General features: G+C 37.7%; 1 protein-coding gene across 9 annotated transcripts in view; it reads left to right on the top strand.

The window, feature by feature from the left end:
• LOC131431442 (uncharacterized) overlaps window positions 1-19585 on the top strand; it is a 400265-nt gene that overhangs the window by 365391 nt on the left and 15289 nt on the right. For all 9 annotated transcript variants that reach the window (XM_058597155.1, XM_058597156.1, XM_058597160.1 and 6 more), the window contains 8 exons: window positions 2667-3562; window positions 3627-3893; window positions 3946-4309; window positions 4376-4605; window positions 4661-4828; window positions 4902-5110; window positions 5168-5331; window positions 5434-5569. In XM_058597155.1, coding sequence (XP_058453138.1) covers window positions 2667-3562; window positions 3627-3893; window positions 3946-4309; window positions 4376-4605; window positions 4661-4828; window positions 4902-5110; window positions 5168-5331; window positions 5434-5569 — 2434 coding nt within the window. The remainder of the gene's footprint in view (window positions 1-2666; window positions 3563-3626; window positions 3894-3945; window positions 4310-4375; window positions 4606-4660; window positions 4829-4901; window positions 5111-5167; window positions 5332-5433; window positions 5570-19585) is intronic.

The following is a 19585-nucleotide window of genomic DNA, read 5'->3' on the forward strand; positions in this document are numbered from 1 at the left end:
CTTCTCTGTGTCAATCCACTACAAACCGTGGACTCAATAAATACAACCAATTTCTAATTATGAAATAAAAGTTTCTCAAAATCATGTCAACTAAATCAATAGTGAATCTGATACAAATCCTAATATTTGTCTATACATTAACCTATCACACTATCACCTGATTCAGAAGGTCCAAAGCGAGGAGGACGAAAATTTATGTGACGAGTTTCGAACGAAACATATTCCGCAAGCAACGCATATTCTGACCAAGATAAATTTTCATTGCACAAGAGTTTTTGGTTATGTTTTGAATCATTTTGATCATAAAATCATGATTTCGTGAGAAGATTAAAAAGACTAGTTCCTTCATTTTTTTTAATCATGACAGCGGTAACGAATTACATTCCGTGTTTAGTGCAAAAAACAGTACCACTGGAAATATTTTCATTTTTGAAAAGGACACGGACTTAGTCGGTTCAAAGCTTTCGGTTCAAAGCTTTTATTTTCATCTTAGGCAAAGAAGAACAATACAGAACAATGCTCTGCTGCCAGACACTGATTTGAGATTTTGTTTTTGCCTCTGTTGCTGTCTGTGGGATACACCCAAACCTTCGTTTAAGAACACTTTTTATACGCTACCTCTTTTCATGTAACTCTTTTAACGAACCAAATCCCAAATAACGTAAACTTTTTTTACGAACCTTCTTCGTAAAAAGAGGTTTTGGCATACATTAAAAGCGATTTCCGGCTTATTTATATTCCATGGAAACTACTACAATATTGGTATTTTTGGAACGGATTTAAAGAGTAGATTCCGGAAAATGATGTTTGTGGTGGTTCTGAAATTCAAGATGGCGATTTCCGGTTCCTTGATATTCTTTTAAAACCCCTACAATGTGGGTATTTTCGGAACGGGATTGATGAGTAGTTGACAGAAAACTATGATTGAAGTGATTTGGAAATCCAAGATTGCGACTTCCGGTTTATCAATATTCCTAAAAACCCTTACAATGTGAGTATTTTCGGAAAAGGATTGATGAGTAGATGAAGGAAAACGATGTTTGAAGTGGTTAGTTACGGTTTTAAATTTCGACATTCTAAAAATTAATATTGAGTCGAAAAGGTTCCTTTATCAGGAAGAAGAGATTGATACTGAAGAGGTGTACATCGTTTCATCCGATTCGGAGAAAGTCGATCCTGCCAGTTTATCTGCTATTTATTTCTGGAATTGCTCATAAATGTTAGAAATTTAGTGTCGTGTGGTTGTCTAACTGACTCATACCACTTGAGCCAAATAATATCCCTTTTTCTCAATGGCCTACAAAATATTAAATCATATTCCGACGGGACAGTTGACATAAGATTTTGACAAGTTTAAATAAAAACAAATGTGTCGTAATGAGAGTAACAATACTTTTTTCGACTTTATCATGTACACTAAAACAACTGAAATTATAAGTATAACACTGAAAATAAAAAAAATTATAGAACACGGTCATTGATTTGAAACCAAATTTTAATGTTTGTAGTTGCTTCCAAATATTAATCTAATAGACTTCGAAATGTTCAATAAAATAATGAAAGCATACAATATAACTATAACAATATAAAATTATTATAGCTGTTCAGACGTCTACTTGTTATGGTCATTTCGAAAATATAATACAATATTCAAACAATAATTTTAGCAGGAAACACCTTTGTCAGATTATGCTTCTTTTTTTAAACGATGCATAATCATGTCGTAATGATCGTCAAAGAATACCGATACAACTGAACTCACCATTTTGATTTTTGAAGCGCTTTCAAACATAATTTTCCGGTATATGCTCATCAATCCCGTTCCGAAAATATATTATGTATTATAAATATCTCTCGGCTTAAACCTTTTATTTTCGTCTTAGGCACAAAAGTCAGTAAGACCAATGCATAGAAAAGGTCATGTTCGTTCATCATTTATATTACCTTAGCATAGAAAATCTGACTACGGCCTCTACAGCTTCAAAATTATCCTTTTTCGTTGTGTTTAATGGCTTCAGAGATAGTCCCATCAGAACATTTCGAAACAATATGTCATTAAAATAATTTATAATTTGGTCGATGTTAAGTGAGAAAAAATTAAATTAGACCATTTTAAGCTATGAAGTGAACTAATGTAGCTATTCTTCCCAATTGTCAAACTATATTTTCTACGATATGGCTAGAGCCGAAGTAATAATGCGATACTAATATACACACTCCGTGGAGTCTAATGTCGTTTTCGTTTTTAAATTGCACTACACAGGTGTAGCGAAAGCTGCACTGAAACCGTTCGTTTTTACCAATTGCACTACACCAGTGCTACACTTTTTCTGCACCGATGCCACTGGTGTAGCACTCATCAAAAGTTTGGTGTAGCTCTGTGCAATGGAATCGTTTATTGTAGTCAATGGTTACTGTTTATGTTTTCATCATTTTTGTTCGTTTATCCATGCCATGGTGTAGCACTCCACCGGTGTAGTGCAGTTTAAAAACGAAAACGACATAACTTAACATCGACCAGTTAAAAGCTTGTTATTAAATGTAAACATATACATAACCTTATTATTAAGCCCTTGCTTTGCGAATAAATCAAACAAATTTATCACATGGCTTGCAAATCTCCATAAAACAAAGCCCATAAACTAGCATCATTCACTTCTCCCCAGCCAACGTAACCCAGGAGGGTTCGTCTTTCGAAAGTGCCTCCTCGCTGTACAGCCTGGCACGGGTTGATGCAATCTGTGAGGACACACCACCAATCGAGGAACATTCGTCGGCCCCTCAGATTCCACCACTGCCGCGACCTTCGCCAGCCCACTCGGTCAGCAGCAGTTCCAGTGGAAGTTTCAATATGACCACCAGTAAGAAAACTTCTCCCTCACGCTCAACGATACCAAAGTCACTGCCAGGGAAAGTGAAAATCAAACCGGAATCGATTTCCGACGACGAACGCAGTGAGAAGCGATACTCTTCCTCACACGACGAGAAGGACCTGAAAGGTACATTGACGCGATCAGCTCGCCGGGGACGCGATTGGAATGAAGAGGAACGACGAAGGAAAAAGAGCACTTTCAAACTGGAATTCGATAAGGATTCCATCAAAACGTACACAACTCCGATGCTGAGACAGCCAAGTCCCGGCTTCAAGAAGATCTCCCCGGAAGACAAGAGCGCTTTGAGTATTTTGGATGGAACAAGTCCCAGCAGCAATCAGAAACGATTCCGACCTAAAACCAGGAAATCACCGAGAACGCGCACCTCGACTGGGGAGGATACGGTCAGCACTCCAATGCGACGAGTCAAAACAGCACTGATTAAAAGTCCGGACAAGTCGCAGATACCGACACTTCCGACTCAAGTCGTCACACCTAAACTGAACCCAACGCAGTACTATTCACAACTCACGAGTCCACCCGCAAGCAGTTCCCCACGGAAACAGCAGACAATATCACCGGAAAAACGCCTAAAAGCTATCTCTACCGAGTCTTTACGATCGGTGTCACCCGGCTCGGATTCCGTATTTTACAGTGAAGCCGATGCACTCTCACAATCCGAACAGCAAGTAGGTTTTTTCGTCGATCGGATCGTCTCTAAAAACCTCTATAAACATTGATTACTTTTTCAAGATTCACTGTCATCACTGCGGCAAGGAAGTAGAGGTCATCAGTGTTCCCGGAGAATCGGAAGAATCAATCACGGCACTGACACTGGATTCGACCGATGGCGATCGACCGGATATCGTACAGCCTCCGGAGGGGTTCGCTGATTCGCCCGATTGCACGAAAACTCCTCACCACACGAGACTGTACAAGAAGATGGACAAGCGATTTCGTTCCGAAGATCGACACACCGATCGGAGACACTACAAACCGAGACAGGAGTACAGAGCGAAGGTAAGTTCAATCCCAGAACCAGATCATGTGTATTGACGGAACCATTTTGCAGAGTGAAGAACGTGGTGGAAAAGACGACACTGAACAGAACGCTCTTCGACCCGCAGGATCTTCACCTTGTGTCGCGCCTGTAGGTGGTCCACCAGGTGATCCACAGACGGAACCAGAACAGGGAATCTACCACGGCAATTACAAAGCCGGTGTGTGGATTTGCATCGCCGATCGGGATGTCTGGAGAAGACATGAGCTGGGTAGTGACGGGAGCTTCGATCGGCCTCCGCGTGATTTGGCTGAACGGCGAGGTTCCACTGAGTCCGAGCGGGATTTCCGCAAAAAGTATCAAGCCATCACACACAGGCTGGTACACCGGAAATCGTGTGTGGAAATGTATCGTAGACAGAATACCAACAGTTTCGGTAGGGATTTGCTCACTTTTTTGAAGGAAATTGTGTTGAAATAAAGTTGATGACGATTTCTTTCAGAAACTGACAAAATGGTTGTGGTCAGTAGGAAATCCGGAGAATTCGGGTTCCGGATACATGGGTCGAAGCCGGTTGTAGTTTCGGCTATCGAACCAGACACTCCGGCTGAGACTTCAGGATTGGAAGTTGGCGATATCGTCCTTTCCGTCAATGGAATATCAGTGATCGATAAAAGCCACTCGGAAGTGGTGAAGATCGCTCACGCTGGAAGTGATACACTGGAACTAGAGGTACGATCTTATATTGCTTGAAGGATTTTTGAGACAAACATTGTGAATTCCTCAGGTTGCACGTACGATCGGTATTGTTTCACCGCTAGACGACAGTACAACAAATCCAGCAATATATTCCGGTTTTCTTTGGCGGCACTCTAGCACAACACCCAACAAATGGATTCGACGGTGGTTTTCGCTGCGGCCTGATCACTGTCTGTATTACTATAAGTCTGAGTTGGTGAGTTTTTTTTTGTTTCTTGTCTTCATTCAAATAAAAACCATCCCGTGAATTGTGTTTCCGATTATCACAGGATATCCAACCAATTGGTGCTATCATTTTGACAAACCACAAAGTGGAAAGACTGTCCCTGGACGCTGCCGGGCGTCCATTTGCGTTCTCTGTGCAAACCGAGGAAGGAACGAAAGTTCAACTGGCGGGAGATACGGACGAAGCTGCAAACCGTTGGATTGCGATCATTAGCCATGCTGCCCAGCAAAGTGATCCTTGGCTAGAGAACAGGTACAGGTGATATCCATTACTGTATTCGACAATCGACTGACGGTTTGAAATTTCTAGTGCACGGAATCTACGACTACCTGCTAGTGGAATACACAAACCAGACTGCGCCGGTCCGTTGACCAAGCTCGGAAGTAAGTGGCGATCGTGGACCAAACGGCACTGTGTTCTTAAGGATGCTGTGCTATACTTTTACCACGAAATCGGTAGTAAAAATGCGTTCGGTAAGTTTCCATTCGGAATCAGGAATTGCATTTTCAAGCTAAATGTCTACAAACATTCTAATGAGCGTCTCTACTCTATTTTCTTCTATTTCTTTTCTCAAGGAATGGCTTGTTTGCAAGGCTACCGAGTGCAACCATCGTCTGCCGGTGGCAAAAAATATGCATTCGAAATCGTTCCACCGGAACTGAGCTTGCGTCATTACTACTTCCACACTGACACGGAAATGGACAAAAAACGGTAAGTGATAGACTGATAGACTGTAGGTGTAACAAACTAGTTTTACCTTTCTCGTATAGAAAGGTTTAACAATCAATCCAACACTTTACAAAAAAAACTCAAGAAAAATACACGTAGAAATGTGGTTACAACTCAGTCAATTTTGTATCAATTATTAATATTATATCACCATTTGATTGGAAATATTTCTACATATTGATTTAAATGCTCATAGCCATGCGTTTTTAATTGTAAATCATTGAAATGTTGATTAATAGCTAGCAGTGTCCTATTTTGTCTGCAAAAAATCTCCGGCATACCGGATTTCCCTGCCATAGTCGACTGTTTTAAAGGAGTAAGCGATATATCAAAAGAAAAACATCGCTCTGATTGGTCAATCGATGCAAAAGCGAAGCTGTTGGAAGAACGCGAAGCTATAAATATAAGCAAAATTATAGCTAACGTTTCAGTCCTACGTGTAGCATGCTAGAGGTAGGTTGTTGCTAGACAGCAAGACGAAAAGTGCCATAAAACGATGTGAAGCTTTAATTGGCATGCTCTGATCTTGTGTCATGCTAGATTGGATGAAATCCCATGTTATGTCGTTTCGCCTGAGAAATTGACAACTTCCCCAGGGTAAATTTTGAGTGCATACGATTAATTTCTAATTTATATACCTTATGATCAAAAAAGAACCGGAATTTTATTAAAAAACGCAAAATTCAAATTTTTAATAAATTTCTTCATTATCGCCTTCAAAGTACTCTCCTTCTGCGGTAATACATGCATGCCAACGCTTGATCCAATTTTCCATACAAGTTTTATAGGCCGCCGAAGGTATGGCCTTTAGTTCTCTTTTATGGTCTCTATGGTCTCAAAACGCGTTCCCCGCAATGGCAATTTGAGTCTGGTGAAGAGAAAAAAGTCACACGGTGCCATATCTGGAGAGTACGGTGCTTGGTTGATGATATTGGTTGAGTTTTTGGCCAAAAACTGCGACACAACCAACGCTGTGTGAGCCGGCGCATTATCGTGAAATTCAGCTTTTTTGGCACCAGCCGAGAAGCGACGCGTTTCAAACCCAAAACATCAGTTAAAATGTGTTCGGCTGATCCATACGAGATGTCCAACAACACAGCAATCTCTCTAATCGGTACAGAACGATTTTGCAACACGATTTGCATCGCCGATTTAATGTTTTCTTCAGTAACAGATGTTGTTGGGCGGCCAGGGATCTCATCATGATCCAAGCTTGTACGACCACCTTTGAAGCGTTCATACCACTCGTATGCTTGTGTTTTTTCTAGACACGATTCACCAAAGGCCTTTTCTAACATTTCTAACGTTTCGGAACACTTAAATCCATTTGCAACACCAAATTTGATGCACGCACGTTGTTCTAAATTTTTATCCATTGTAAAAATCGCCACACGAAAATTTTTCAACTTTTTTGTATAGACGCCAAACAAAAACTAATCGTACGATATGCGTCAAAATTTGACAGAATGTGTATAAAAGTGTTGCCAACGTTAAGAGAATAAAAGTTTACCGATTGGACAAGAGCGGGAATTTTAAAATGAAAATTCCGGTTCTTTTTTGATCATAAGGTAAAATGAGCTCGATTGATAATGAGAAATAGTTTATCGCTTCAACCGAAATCGCAGAATGGTAGTAATGGTACAGAAACGCTATAAAAATAACTGCTTGCATGGATATCCGTATCGCAAGCATTTACAAACATATAATTGCATACATTTGGGCTATTGATGTAATTTCGTCGGCAACAAAACAAATACAAATTAGGACAAGTAGAATCTATATTCTGGGTTTGCGTGTTCGGTGTTGATTCCTAATAAAGATCAATCTAAACAGACTCTCGTGCATTTGCGTATTCAAAAGTGTGACGATTAATTGAAAATGTCAATCATTAGAAATTTTGGTTGCCTTGTTCCACATCACTGGCTTGAACAACCCCATGGGGCTGATCCTTGTAGTTTTTAGTTGATAATAAATCCAATGTTGCACATATTCTTCGTGTAACTAATTTATTCATCCATCTTCGGTGCGAATATTCTTATACTACTCACGCCCGCCTCGAACAACGTTGAACTATTCACTGTTCAGAAGAGAGAAGGGTGAAGGCGTTCGTTGCCTTTTTGATATTCAAGCAACATTGAATAAAACACGATCATTCCGGCTACACCAGGCTAGGCGCGTATACAATGGGGGGTTTTAGGGGTTCAAACCCCTCCCGAAACTTTGAATTATGTTATGAAAACTCTTCTCTATAAACATGATGAATTTCGCGCCAACTCGATTCGTTGTCCCAAAAAGTCATTTTGCATATTTATTTTTTTCAAAATTGAACAAGACTGTCTATTAAAAAGGGCCCAACATTTTTAAAAATTTTTTTTTCAACGAGTTATTGTCGAAAATGAAGTCCTTTAAAAAAGTGTTATATTATTGATTTTTACAAAAGCCTTCAAATTTTCCAATAAAAATACTGAAAAAAAAATCCCTATCGTGTCCTACACTGAAAAAAAAAATTGTTTTAAAAATTTTAAATCGATTTACTAAATTTTAAAAATTTTATATCGATTTACTAAATAAAATTTCATTTCTTTCGGCACGTCAGTAAAGACATAGCACTTCAGTGTGATAAGTTTATATGTAAATAGCACTAACTTTACGTCTGCTCAGCGGTTTATGTTGAACGTAACGTAAAAAATGACAATTATTTATTTTGATAAAATTTTGTTCCAAGGTAGGTGATTAAGTTTAATATCAACCGATCATACATTGCAAGATTCAACGAAAAAAAAAATTCAAACGAAAACTATTTCTTGTCCAAACTGAATTTTTTATCCAGTGTCCCTTTTATTGAATACTAAACTAAACTGAAAGTCATTATCATCCGATATTCCAATAAATCACAATTTGTGAGATAATTTCACCTAATATTCTGTTGCTAGTTGCCCGATATTTGCAGAAAGTATCAGTGCTGAATAAGAAAAAGTTTTTTTTAGAAAAACTTTTTTCCCTTTAAAACGCCCATCTTAAAATATGTAGATGGTTAGCAGGGAACATGATTATCGATGTTGAGACGAAATTTCATTGAAATAAAGAATGGCGTTTTTTTGTAATTTGACTTCAAATTTTCAAGATCGACTTTTTCAGTGTAAAATGAGATTAACAATTTTTTAGTATTTTCCTTCGAAAATAACAATAATATCAACAGCACAACAATTTTTTGTACGATTTGTCATTTTTTCCAAAACTGGTGAAAATGTCTAGTCTTTTTCAAAAGATAGTCTAGATCAATTTTGGAAATATAAAGTGAGCTTAGTGGCTTTTTGTAATAAAATCTATATGCTGCTAACTCCGAATACGATTCAATAGCTCCAGAGGCTAGTTTTTCAATTCTCCGAAATTCTCGATACTGTCAATGACGATGTGGACAATATATGGGGCATTCCACGCAAAATCAGCCACCCAAAATTTTTTTTTCATGATTTTTTTTTCGGTAAAGAACTCTAAAATATTCGACACGTATTTTTCTATTTCAATATAATACAAGGAATTTTCGAGATATGATTTTTTGAAATTTCGAGTTTTCAAAAAAAGAGCTTTTTTCAACAGCCTGAAGACTGTCCCAGAAACTATGGACGCTCTTTGATTTCGCTGTAAATAATTCACAAGTGTTAGATATTCAAATTTTATTCGATATACTGATAATATCAGACAACATCAACAAAATATTAATCTCAACATTTGCTACTTAGCCATTGTAGACTGGCTGGCGCACATTCTTGCGAACGTTCCTCATTAAATTCCGTAGAGACTTCCTGGCGACAAGTTTTGACACTTTTTTCCAATCTTTTTCGAATTGTTGAATGGTTTCGGCTGCCGAGACATGTTTTCTAAGATGTGCCTTCGTTAATGCCCAAAATTCCTCAATTGGTCGAAGTTGTAGGCAATTTGGTGGATTCATGTCTTTTGGGACGAAAGTGACATTTTTGGTAGTGTACCATTCTACCGTTGATTTCGAGTAGTGGCAAAAAGCAAGATCTGGCCAGAAGACAACAGGATCCTTGTGGCTTCGAATCATGGGTAGAAGTCGTTTTTGTAAACATTTCTTGATGTATATTTCGCTGTTCATTGAAGCAGTGGTGATGAAGGGTTTCGAAATCATACCGCAACTACAAATTGCTTGCCAGACATAACTTACTTACCAAATTTTTCGACTTCAATCGATGTCTCGGACTGGTTTAACGCTTACCCTTCTCTCACCGTATAATATTGTGGTCCCGGCAAGGATTTGTAATCGAGTCCATGATTATGCAGTTCAAATTTCCAGCAAGAATCTCTAGCACGAAGAACATTTGACTTCGAAGTACCCACTTTTTTGACCACATCCCGAACTGAAACCTCCTTCTTTTGCTCGAACGTCTTCAGTATACATTTATCGAACTGAGGATTAGCAGGACCTTTTTTTCGACCCGTTTTCGGTTTATCCTCAAATGTGTTATCCTCGCCGAACGCCGCCTGATTGCATTTCGCACGGCTTTTTCACTTATTCCTTCTATTTTTACTATTATTTTCAGTGACAGTCCGCGTTCTGTGCACCATTTGTACACAATTCTTCGAAATTGTTCTGCTGAAAGTCCACGCATTTCGGAACAAACTAATGAAAACGAATAAACAACTGCACATGTGGTTAGAGAAGAGTGTAAACAACAGGACGCAGCCATAAAAATTAACAGATTCAGAACCATTGCAAAATGGCAGCGGTTTTTGGTTGCGTCCATACTTTCTGGAACAGTCTTTATACTGTAAAATATAATAAAGATACTAAAATTCGTCCAAGACATGGAATGTGCGTCTTAGCTTTCAAATAAGCGATTCTATAAAACAACCATTAAGGTTAATATAATGAAAAAAGTTAAAAATAATAAACAAATAAAAAAAAATTCAAACTTGGGCCTAATTTTTTTTTTTTTTTTTTTGGTTGAAAAAAGAATCCTTAGAAGTTTAACTCAATCTTGGCAAAGTACTTTCGGAGCAGTGAATTTTTCAATCATGAACCGTACGCTCGGAGCGTACCGCAGCACAATTCGCTCGGATACGAGCTTAAATGGTTATCCGCATTATGCCGATCCGACCGATGTGAGCTCTCCGGCGTTGACTTTTTTTTCTACTTCGGCTATAGCTGAGCTGCACATGCAGCTGTGGGCATGTCCAGCTCAACCATAGTCGAAGCAGAGAAAAAGCCAAAGCCGGAGAGCTCGGATCGGTCGGATCGGCCTGGAATGCACCTTCAACTTGTCGACACATGTTACGCCACACGGTGTAAAAATGAATTCAAAATTCAAAAATCGTTGCTGCAATCCATTTAATTTTGAGACTCATGTTAGCAAAAATCAAAAACATCCGTTGCGTCGGGTTTCTTCTTCCCTCCTTGAGAAATTCGATTTTCTGCAGGCAAATGGTGTTTTGTGTACACCGTGTAGGCTGAAAGCGAATAAAATTGGGGCAAAGGATTTACGTGAGTATTAAAATTGAGATGACATACTAAATCGGAAAGCATGAGAATTTCAACTGTTTTGCCAAAAAACTGGAGTGTTCGAAAGATAGCGCATATGTACGATGAACACATCAAAATATTTTGTTACGAAAGTATAGAATCTCGTGGAAAAAAAATGATTTTTGCGCTTGCGGTGTTCCCGCAATCTTTTTTTTTTTAATCAAACTCCTGATGTCTTTATATTTAAAATCATAAATATTTATATTTTACAGAAAAACAATTTTCCCTGAAATAGTAATTAAATTCAAACAATTCAACCAGGTCAAAAGGACACGAAATCTGTAAAAATTGATGGGAAAAAATGAATAATTCAAAAAAGATTAATTTTTGGAAATCTTAAAGACGTTTATCAACGATTCATAGGTGAAAATAAAGAGAAAACATCTCAGTTTGTTTCCTGTAACGTTACTATTCCTGTTGTATTCAGGCAGTCAAGCTTTTTGGGCAATGAAAAAAATGTTCAACTAATGATCAGATGTTAAAAAAAATCACGCAGTTTTCAAAAATAATGAAGTAAAAAAAGTCACGCACAAAAAATGGGTTATGAAACCAAAAACATGTTTGGTAAAAATAACAACAGCTACTGATGAGTTTATCGAAAAAAGTTTGCAAAGCTACAACATTCTTTCATTGCTACTTTCATTCTTTCATTGCTACTACATTCTTTCATTGCTCGAAAACAAACTTTATATTTTCAAAATGTGAAAAAAAAATTTGCGATTTTGCAGAAAATTACGCCTTCGTTATTCAAAACGCCATAACTGCCCAGGTAACTAGTAAGCACTAATAATTGGCATTAATTTAGCCTTTTATGAGCACCAAAATCGCTTAAACCTCTATATCTGCAATCTGAAAGCGCATTCGTTGTAAATCAATCAGAATTTAGCTTTCTGAATGCATACCAGCCATAAATAAGCATTATATATGAATAGCCGTATATTTTGCCAAAGTCGGTCTGAATCCAGTCACAAGTGCGATTAAAATGCCAATTAGCGATTATTTGCTGTCATAATGCCGCATTACTATGTGCTTATTGGTTACCGGGGTGGCTTTCATCGGAAAAACGACCAAGCGACTATATTCTCCATTGTTTTTTCTATTATAAAATAAATAGCAAAATCGACCATAAAACATTAGTAATTATTTTAATTTATTTTTCTCTTTGGTTGTACAGTTATGGTCACATGAGTTAATAATCTTTCATATAAATACATTAAAGGTTTATCACAAAGATTGAATTCAATACAGAATGATTGTTTGAAAATAATCATTATTTCTGCAAAAACGCATCGTTAGATGAAAATTAACACATTAACATTTTTATCGCATTTCAATATAAATAGAGCAACTATGTGAGCAACTATTCTTGGTTCTACCAAGCTATCTAGAGAATTATCATCTTCTAAGATGCATATACTTGAAGAGTCGCAATGCCCGCAAATATAAATTCAAGAGCTTGTAAACTTACGTGACATATATGGCTTGAAATTCATTGAAATAAAAACCTCAAGAAATAGGAAGAGACTCAGGCTTGAACCGAGAATCATTTGATGGCAAAATATGTCCCTTAATCGACTGAATCACAGAAGCACATATCTTTTTGACAGATAATTGATCCGCATAAATTCATACAGTAGCACTTACTACCCGAGTGAATATTTAAATCGGGGCCTGTAAATTTCACTCAAATACGGTGTGAAATCCCTTCGAATGAAAAGTCGGAGTTAGATGTAGAGATATAACATACCATCCTTACGAATTAAATTTTCCGTCATTTAAAAAGTTAAAAACTGGCTTAGCAGTTTCAACCAATTATTCAATTGATTGAGTTTGAATGCCTATTTCAGGAAAAATTTAACTCCTTCGTTCTATATGAGAAAATTGGAAAGCTAAAAACTAACTTGTGCTTTCATTATAAATATAATTACCATTCAACACATTAACTGACAAGTTTGATGTTTTATCACAGAGAATAAAAATCGCGCAAAAGGATCGGCCGATTGCATTATTTACTGCACCTTCTACGCATACAATTGCACATTCGAAATGATACGATTTGGCAGCTGATATTCATTAATAATTAATCATTAATTGATACTTACATAACTCCAATCACTACGATCAATCAACCAAGCTTAAAAACCTACAACTGGCTATGGATGTCGAATGACCACATCAGCAATTCCAACAACCCAGCAGAGCTGCCTCTTGCAGTGTTAATTCTGCTACGATTTAATTGTGTCTGATTTAAATTTTTATTTATTAAAAATTCATTCATGTTTCAAAAATGCGAAAATGAGTTGCTGTAATTTGGTTTAAAAGATTACTTCGTGATTATGTCAAAATAATACGTTACAGATACCTCATTTGCATCTGATGATGAATTGAGCGCTGAACATAAATTAAATAGCAGGCTTACTGATAGCAAAAAAAATTATTCGTTTTCTGAATTTGTCTATTAAATCATCGGTGTCGGATCCCACGACATACTTGAGTTCTCCTCCAAAAGCTAAGGTTTGTTAAAAAAAAAAAGTACGGGTGTGTAATGTCAGAGACATAACTGGATGTCGTGAATACGAATATGACACGATTTATTTATGCTTCCGAATTCGAATTGGTAGTTCATCGATTGTTTGAATTGTGCAACTTTCCCCTCTTTCATTACTAGAAATTTAAACGATGCGCCTAGATTAAATTACAGATTAGTTACATTAAACATTCTGAAACGCACTTAAATACTATGAAATAAGCAGTATAGTTCTTTATAATAAAAAAATGGTGACGATTTGAGTAAGTTCAGCACGCAGACTCTGAATTCTAAACCCATATTCCAGAACTAAGCTCTAAAACATGAAGACGATTTTTCGCCATGACAACCAGAATGGGTTTTATAGAGTACAGTAAAGTAAATTTCCGCATAATTCTTTAGGAGTATTATTATGGTTCTAAAAAGAACCGAATAGAAGAAGTCTGGAATAAAGAACTGGATCCTGAGTTCAAGAACTAAATTTAGAACCAATAACAGACTCAGAATCCAGTTTCAGTTCTAGAATTGCAATTTCGAAACTCAAATTAGTTCCGGAATACAGTTCCAGAATCTAGTTTCAGCACGCAGGCTCTGAATTCTAAACCTAAATTGCGGAACTACAATCTGAAAATTGAACTTCTCGTTATGACTACCGAAAACCAAATGATGGCAGGTGCTCTCTCCGTCGCTGATGGTTTAACTCCCGCGATGGCAGTCTGCTTGCCTTGAAGCCCAGCAAGCGAATGAAAGTTGCTACCTGAGCGTTTGAGCTTTTAACCACGCAGAAGGCGCTCTCTCCGTCGCTGCTGGTTGATGGTTTAACTCTCGCGATGGCAGTCTGCTCGCCTTGAAGGCCAGCAAGCGAATGAAAGTTGCTACCTGAGCGTTTGAGGTTTTAACTTTTAACCACGCAAAAGGCGCTCTCTCCGTCGCTGCTGGTTGATGGTTTAACTCTCGCAATGGCAGTCTGCTCGCCTTAAAGGCCAGCAAGCGAATGAAAGTTGCTACCTGAGCGTTTGTGCTTTTAACCACGCAAAAGGCGCTCTCTCCGTCGCTGCTGGTTGATGGTTTAAGGGTCAAACCGCATTCGGCCGACATTTCCATAGCCGATCTTTTTTTCGCTCTTCGGTTATGACTGAGCTGCCGGCGTGCACATGTATAGGTACGCCGGACCCGACATAAAATCCATATCTTTGGCAACGATATTCCTCACCGAGCTTTTCGCACCGTATCAATCGTGTCGGGTCTGGCGTACCTATACATGCGCACGCTGGTAGCTCAGCCATAGCCGAAGTCAACACCGGAGAGCTCGGATCGGTTGGCTCGGCCGAATGCGGTGTGCCCTTAAGGTGAAATGTAGCGGAATGCGAAAATCGCGTTTTCGATCAATTATTCAAAAACTAGACCGATTTTTGAAAAACCAAAAACACTTAAGTTTTCGAAATCAAATTTATCATAACTAAGTATTCTTAGAATTTTGAAATTTTGCTCTGCCGAGCCGTAATTGGTTTTTGAAATGTACAAACGGTCACTGTTCCGTCCCATGGGGATGATTTTAGAACTGAAAAGTAGTGTTTGTAGCAGAATTTCACAAAGAATCTGAAAATGCAACTCAAAATTATAAAATTTTAGCTAAAACAACCGAAAATTGAAAAAGTTTACATAAACTTTTTTGCATTTTTTTTATTGCTTGCGCGCTGCTGTTTCGTATTGAGGTGGTGTGAGAAATGCACGGTGGGCACGGTGGCATTATATCGTGAGCAAAAATACATATTAAATTATGACGCGAATTTATGCAGCATTGGGTTTTGTGTTGAAATAGAAACGAGTTGAATACAATAAAATGGGTATTGTAAGAAATTGTTTATTTTCTAAGTAACTGTCATTTATAATGCTAATAATGTCCAATTCTGTTGAGTTGATGTTGCTGAAGCAATAAAGCCTGGCTGTGTGATATCGTATAACAGGTATTATTTTAGATTGTAGCAAGCTACTGAATGAAATGAATACAAGCCAAGTATTATCGTTCATTAACATGATATACAAACAAAGTGATAAACATTGAGGGTAAGCTTCGAGCCAGTCAGCATGGAAAACTTATTGGAATTCATTGGTTTTTCAATTATTATGAATACAATGAATCAACGCTTGATTTTGCTTTCAAAATCGATTGAATAATAAAGAACTACGAAATAATTTTATATTCAATTTCGATCCCCAAATATGTGCTTGAGAAAAGATTCACTAAATAATTTTAACTGCATGGTATGATGAACTATTAGTTATAATTGGAATGTATTAAAAATGTAATCTATGAAATTATTATTTGATGATTTCTGGCACCGGAGGCCAGAGGCTGTTTGGTCTTCGGTTCGTTATCGTTGAAACAAACATTTCTAGACTATATAATTCCGAAAGTCGCTTCCGGAAAAAAGTTAATGGTAGTTTATGGTACTATAAAGTTTGTTCATTTCAATCTAAGTTCTCGGAACCCAAGCTAGTGATGTCCGAGAAAATGTGCCGCTTTTTATTATTGCACACACATGAGTCGGCCTCTTTGGCTTGGTTTGAAATTTCTTCGGCTGTGTATGTGAATATTTCATCATACCGGTTTCACAAACTATGCTTTGAGTGCAAGTGTCAGTAGATCAGGGCCGCTTTTACACAGGCCCCGGGTCAATCGACCAAAAAAAAAAAATGGTAACGATTTGAGTAAGTTCAGCACGCAGACTCTGAATTCTAAACCCATATTCAAGAACTAAGCTCTAAAACATGAAGACGATTTTTCGCCATGACTACCAGAATGGGTTTTATAGAGTACAGTAAAGTAAATTTCCGCATAATTCTTTAGGAGTATTATTATGGTTCTAAAAAGAACCGAATAGAAGAAGTCTGGAATAAAGAACTGGATCCTGAGTTCAAGAACTAAATTTAAAACCAATAACAGACTCAGAATCCAGTTTCAATTCTAGAATTGCAATTTCGAAACTCAAATTAGTTCCGGAATACAGTTCCAGAATCCAGTTTCAGCACGCAGGCTCTGAATTCTAAACCTATATTGCGGAACTAAAATCTGAAAATTGAGCTTCTCGTTACAACTACCGAAAACCAAATGATGGCAGGTGCTCTCTCCTTCGCTGATGGTTTAACTCCCGCGATGGCAGTCTGCTCGCCTTGAAGCCCAGCAAGCGAATGAAAGTTGCTACCTGAGCGTTTGAGTTTTTAACCACGCAGAAGGCGCTCTCTCCTTCGCTGCTGGTTGATGGTTTAACTCTCGCGATGGCAGTCTGCTCGCCTTGAAGCCCAGCAAGCGAATGAAAGTTGCTACCTGAGCGTTTGAGCTTTTAACCACGCAGAAGGCGCTCTCTCCGTCGCTGTTGGTTGATGGTTTAACTCTCGCGATGGCAGTCTGCTCGCCTTGAAGCCCAGCAAGCGAATGAAAGTTGCTACCTGAGCGTTTGAGCTTTTAACCACGCAGAAGGCGCTCTCTCCGTCGCTGTTGGTTGATGGTTTAACTCTCGTGATGGCAGTCTGCACGCCTTGAAGCCCAGCAAGCGAATTAAAGTTGCTACCTGAGCGTTTGAGCTTTTAACCACGCAGAAGGCGCTCTCTCCGTCGCTGCTGGTTGATGGTTTAACTCTCGCGATGGCAGTCTGCTCGCCTTGAAGGCCAGCAAGCGAATGAAAGTTGCTACCTGAGCGTTTGAGGTTTTAACCACGCAAAAGGCGCTCTCTCCGTCGCTGCTGGTTGATGGTTTAACTCCCACGACGTCTGCTCCCATCGAACGCACGGAAAGAAATGATCGATTTTCACCACGGTTCCCCTTTTATACGCATTCAGTTGAAGATATGTGCCTGACTACCTCAAAATCGTCGTCCTTGCGCGAAAAACCCAAGCGAAAGTAAAGAGTTTTCCGCATTATTTTGAAATTTTGAGAAAACCTAATTTTTGAGTTGTTTGTGGTTATCTCACACTGATCAAAATATTATCCCAAATTCCTGATCATATTTTTGATGAAATGGTGAAAGAATTATGTTGCTACCATTAATACAAGTCGAGATATTCACGATTAAGTTCTGCCCATTCTTCCATATGGCTAATTTTGAAAAGGCACCCCATAGTAAAGTAAGTCGTATTCACGACAAAATAAATTAAATGATATAACCGGGACCTTTTGTCGTGAATACGACTTACTTTACTATGGGGTGCCTTTTCAAAATTTACCCTCTGAGAGAGTGATAAGTTTTTGATCGTGAATATCTCTTGTTGTATCTAACGAATCAACATAATTTTGCTACATGCCATCGGATATATGATCACAATTTTATGATAAAATTTTCAGTTGTGTGACATAATCTCAAATAGTTCAAAATTAAACTTTTCTGAAATGTTTGGTATAAACGAGTATCAAAGAGGATAATTCATATGGCGCGTTTGCCTTTCTCGTATTTTGAAAGCTCATAGCTCAGTGATCTGTGGAAGGATTTATATAATCTAACTACCAATAGAATCGAAATTTTTCAACTTAAACGTGTATAGCAAAAGCATTGAAGTATTTCAATAGTACACTATTGAAAAATCTATCTCATTTGACCCATGTCAACACCAGCCAATCAGAACGCGTTCTGAGGAAGAGAAGAAAATAGCTGCTGATGTACAACAAATCGTTCAAGAAAAATGTTCCGAAAAGTGGTGAATATCGTAGTGAGTTCCTCAATTTGGTCCTTCTGAATGCTAGAAACGAATCCCTACAGCATATTGATAGTTTCTTTCAATAAATTATGCAAATCCGAAATGAAATAATCGACATTAAAATTCTATATGCGGCTATTTCTATAGCCGTTAGGACCGCCCATTAGTGAAAAAGCTACAAACGAAATCACATAAAAGGAAATCTCTTAACAAAAATTGAATCAGTTTGGATTCTATCGCCACTGCGAGCAGATGTGTTTTGTGTCGCCTGCACAGCTAGTTTCGCTTCCGACAAGAGCGATTACGTCACAGCTGCCAGTAGAGATGTCGGAAATTTCGAATTACTCGATTATTTAATAATCGAGTATAATTTTGAAACTAATCGATTGAAATTTATTCGATTATCTGGGTTATTAATTGATTACTCGATTATTCAATCGATTATTGCTATGGGATTTTTTAAATTACTCGATTAGCTCAATAATCGAATATTAGTTTTAAGCTATTCGATTAAGTATTACTCGATTATCTGGGTTATTAATCGATTACTCGATTAATCAATCGATATTACGACATCCCCAGCTGCCAGTCATTTCGATGGATGAAAAAGCAACGTTGGAGAGCATTATAAAAAATCAGCCGTTCTAATGGCTCTAAAAGTTTTCTGAAGAACTATTAGGATTTGTTGTTCGCTAATCGAAAGGAAATATCCTCAGTTTAGTGCAAATCTAGAACAGTTTGGTTAGATTTTTGCACTTTTCGCTGTGTAAAATTCACAGTAATCGAGATCAAGTGAACCTTCTGTGTTTTTGCGAAAAATGTTCCAGAGTTCGTAGAAAACTGCACAATATGACCCTTCTGAATGCTAGAAACGAATCCCTACAGCATATTGATAGTTTCTTTCAATAAATTATGCAAATCCAAATGAAATAATCGACATAAAAATTCTGTATGCGACTATTTTTATAGCCGTTAGGACCGCCCATTAGTGAAAAAGCTACAAACGAAATCACATAAAAGGGAATCTTTTACCAAAAATTGAATCAGTTTAGGGATGTCGGAAATTTCGAATTACTCGATTAATTAATAATCGAGTATAATTTTGAAACTAATCGATTGAAATTTATTCGATTATCTGGGTTATTATTCGATTACTCGATTATTCATTCGATTATTACTATGGGATTTTTCTGATTATTCGATTAGCTCAATAATCGAATACTAGTTTTAAGCT

The sequence above is a fragment of the Malaya genurostris genome, chromosome 2 (genome assembly GCF_030247185.1).
Source record: "Malaya genurostris strain Urasoe2022 chromosome 2, Malgen_1.1, whole genome shotgun sequence".
NCBI classification, from domain to species: Eukaryota; Metazoa; Arthropoda; class Insecta; order Diptera; family Culicidae; genus Malaya; species Malaya genurostris.